At 38.9% G+C, this 4,294-nt stretch overlaps 1 protein-coding gene across 1 annotated transcript; it reads right to left on the bottom strand.

The window, feature by feature from the left end:
- Positions 1-1,022: 1,022 nt before the first annotated feature.
- Positions 1,023-3,910, bottom strand: LOC115925117 (ankyrin repeat domain-containing protein 50-like). Its single transcript, XM_030988332.1, has 3 exons — positions 3,691-3,910; positions 2,237-2,341; positions 1,023-1,339 (listed from the first exon to the last, which is right to left on the bottom strand). The coding sequence occupies exons 1-3, from the start codon at positions 3,908-3,910 to the stop codon at positions 1,023-1,025; spliced, it is 642 nt and encodes a 213-aa protein (XP_030844192.1).
- Positions 3,911-4,294: the final 384 nt, after the last annotated feature.

Here is a 4,294-nt window from a genome sequence, read left to right as displayed (position 1 = left end):
CATGAGGGTTCCAATGAAAGAGCTAGTGTCAACGTACTTCGGGGTGATTGTGCTTTTCGTTTAAACAAAAAATGAATTGTTTACGATTTTTTTTGTTTTTTTTGGGGGGGGTTAAAAGTCCATAGGCTATCATGTTAGGCTGCTGGAGTCTGACGATAGGGGGCGTTGTCCAATGAGACTATCAAAGAGATTCGATCATACACAGTATGTCCTCCGTAAGAGACTATTCGGAGCCATATGAACTTTGATGAATTAAAGGACAACGGAAGCCCGCCAAAATGTCTCTGATGAGTAGATACATGTTAAAACAAATAATTACCTACTGAAAAATCTTCTGTACTTCTGTACATCCTATTAATTTAACGCAAATAAATTGAATTGAAAATTTAAGCAATATTGAAGTTTGTTTTGGGGGATCAGATTATTCGCCATGTTAAGAAATATTAGTGATATAAATTTCATGTCAAGATTATAATCAATTAAAAAAGTTTAATATTAAAGATTGAAATTTTTCAAGGTCATTTTCACTTTTAACAATATTGGACACGTGATTACGTAATGAAGATGACGTCACATCGAGTTTACGTCCACATACAAAATCTAGGGCAACTCATGCACTAAATAATGGTCTTCGTTAGAAGTCTGTACGACATTCTGTTGTTGAGATATGGTGGTCGAAAGAAATGCATGAAAAACAACATAATGGCGCCTGGAAGGACACGTGACCACTTTTTCGGAAAAATCTCGACGTTATGTTCTGGACATTGACTTGACAGATCATGTTATGGAATTCCTTTAATTTAGCCCTTTCCACTATTAGTATAATTACGGAACAAATTAACATGAGAGAATAACAAATAAATAGATAAATAACATTAAAGAAGATAGAAGAAACTTGTCGCTACGTGACGGATCACCTAATAAATGGAATGTGAAAAAGAAATAAATCGAAATTGTGAAGTTGAACCTTTTCTTTAAAGGGTAAAAATGATATCTCCTTGTCAACACGGTTACGATCTAACTCAGCCTTGTGATTCCAACGAACCTGTTTTGACATCTGGGATGTTAAACTCCGAGAGAAGCTTAGCAAACTTTTCTTCCTTTTCTTCCTCTTTCAAACCATTCCACCAACTGTCTATGAGATGTCGTGCGATCTCATGGAGTACTGATGAACTTGGTAGATCGATAAATCCAACAATGAGGTCATCATTTAGACGAAGAGCTTTCCCAAGTGAACATGCTAATGGCAGACTTGTCACTGATAGAGCGACGCTGCAAAGCTCTTCTGTGTTTGGTGTACCCCCACATTGGTCAAGGTCGTCATTAATTTCATCTAGCCCTACATCAAAATCAAACGATGAAAAATCATCTAAGAAGTGCATCAATTTTCTAATCTCTAAATTCTGATGACGTCATTATAGTGAAAATTGCAATGAAAGGTAACATGTCAGAATGTTTTAATTTGCGTATTATGCCTATTTAAGGTGAATTTCGTTTACATCATGAATCTACATGGCATTGTTCTTGGAGCAGTATCTCGCTTAATTTTGTTCTATTTTCTCCCACATTTTGAAAGGTTATAGCTCAGACAATGGGCTATAGGAAACGTGTCATTTGCTTTTTGATCAGATTTCTAATTATGTCGCAATTTACAGTTACAAGTTGAAATTGCAAATTCTGTAGAACTTTGCAGGAATTATGAGTACGTTACATAATTATGTCCTATCTGTGAAATGTAAACGTTAGCAGTGTCCTAGTATTCAAATTATGCAAAGAAACCCGTTTACTTTCTAGACTTTACTGTCCAAAATTATTGAGGGACTGACTGACTTCTATATATCTCTGGTAATAAAATATATATATATGTCTACATCAATAACCCACTTCTTGTAATGGCCAAAAATAAACTTTGCGCAGCACAATATATGTAGAACATGACGGGTAGAGTATTTCATGAAATAAGATGAAATTGTGAAAATTAGTGTCAAAGGTGTAAATAGTTATTATACAGGGTCGATGGTCATATTGTCTCGAGCTATCTTTCATAGTTCCATAATTATCAATATGGTTGACAGTTGAAACTCGACATATGGATAGACTATTAATAGGAGGAGCATTTTAAAAGAAAATATGAAATCGTAAAATGCGTTCTTCATTATGTAAAACATTAGCATACGTATCACCTATGTATATAATGCTATCATTGTCCATATGATGTTATTATTCTGTCATCTACCTGTATCCGATGTTGTGATGATATCCATATCTTCAGGTTCTCTAGGCTCGCTTGGTTTGGCTCTTTTCTCAGGAGTCGCCGGATAAATCATACGCAAGCTTTCATCTGAGAGAAAAATATTTGAATATTAAACAGCATATGTATCATTACAGTCATAGCAGTCATGACTGATGAGGCTTTAGTTTGAGGTTGTTTGTGTACTACAGAAGTTTTGTCCTATGCCCTATATCCTACGTATTATTAAGTCCAGAGATGTCTCTGCCTTATCTCGTCTTATCTCGTGATACAAGTGTTTGACACATACAAATGACTGCTATAAATGACATTATTAGCCCTAATGGTTAAGCGGAAGCTTCAAAACAAATGTTATAACCACTAAACACTTCAATCGTATGATTCCATTGACAAAAAGTTTAGTTAAAGGGAGTGTATCATGGCAAATACTAGTTAACGCCGTCTACGTCTTCTTTTGGACAACTGCACGTAAACGAATGGACTTGATTAACTGGGTCAGCGCGCGCTAAACTGGGTCGGTGCGCGCTAGCGTTGGCGAAACAGACCGAGGTTCTCCTCACGCTTCGGTTTCGCATATGTTGCACACACGCGAATGCTCCGGTCGCGTCGAGCGTAGTTGTATCCGATTGGCCCCGGGTAGGGCCACGGGAAAGACACATAGTCTCGTCATGACACACTCCCTTTAAGATTTTTGTTTGTTTCTACATTTGATAAGAATAACCAATCATATAATTCATACAAGTCAAGGTTATCCTTCTTTGCAGCACTTTGTAATGCAGTCCTACCCTTATTATCTCCCTCAGTTTCCTCAGCTCCTTGACTGATGAGATATTCCATGACATCACAATGTCCCTCCTGAGCAGCAAGTTGCAATGCAGTCCTACCCTCATCATTTCCCTTAGTCACTTCAGCTCCTTGACTGATCACATATTTGGTGACACCAAGGTGACCATTGAAAGCACCAATTTGTAATGCAGTCCTACCCTCATTATCTCCCTTATTCACATCAGCTCCTTGACTGATGAGATATTCGATGACATCACAATGTCCCTCCTGAGCAGCAAGTTGCAATGCAGTTCTACCCTCATTATTTCCCTTATTCACCTCAGCTCCTTGACTGATCACATATTTGGTGACACCAAGGTGACCATTGAAAGCACCAATTTGTAATGCAGTCCTACCCTCATTATCTCCCTTATTCACATCAGCTCCTTGACTGATGAGATATTCGATGACATCACAATGTCCCTCCTGAGCAGCGAGTTGCAATGCAGTCCTGCCCTCATTATTTCCCTTATTCACCTCAGCTCCTTGACCGACCACATATTTGGCGACACCAAGGTGACCATTGAAAGCACCAATTTGTAATGCAGTCCTACCCTCATTATCTCCCTTATTCACATCAGCTCCTTGACTGATGAGATATTCGATGACATCACAATGTCCCTCCTGAGCAGCAAGTTGCAATGCAGTCCTGCCCTCATTATTTCCCTTATTCACCTCAGCTCCTTGACTGATGAGATATTCGATGACATCACAATATCCCTCCTGAGCAGCACTGTGTAACGCAGTACTACCCTCATTATTTCTCCTATTCACCTCAGCCCCTTCGCTGATGAGGTATTTCACTACTTCAAGTTTACCACACGCTGCTGCCATGTATAAAGGAGTCCACCCTTTAGTATTGCCCTGAAACACTTTTGCCCCCTGACTGATAAAGTATCGTACCACATCAAGATGACCATTCCTTACAGCACTGTATAATGCAGAGCAGCCGTCCTTGTCTTCTTTTTCCATATTAGCTCCATGACTTAGTATACATGCTATTGCTTGAACATGTCCGAGAGATGCAGCAAGATGTAAGGGTGTTCGTCCATTTGGAGTCGCCTTCTCCACATCAGCTCCATGATTTATGAGATACTCGATGACAGTCTCCTGGCCATACAGGACAGCCGTGTGTAAGGGTGTGTTTCCTTCTTGGTCTGTCTGGTTTATGTTAGAACCCTGTTTTAGCAAATTTTCGACAATTTTGATTTTACCACT

The sequence above is a fragment of the Strongylocentrotus purpuratus genome, unplaced genomic scaffold, assembly GCF_000002235.5.
Source record: "Strongylocentrotus purpuratus isolate Spur 01 unplaced genomic scaffold, Spur_5.0 spur5_scaffold_17, whole genome shotgun sequence".
NCBI lineage: Eukaryota > Metazoa > Echinodermata > Echinoidea > Camarodonta > Strongylocentrotidae > Strongylocentrotus > Strongylocentrotus purpuratus.
Note: the sequence above shows the minus strand (reverse complement) of the source record. Positions and strands in the feature narration are given on the sequence as shown.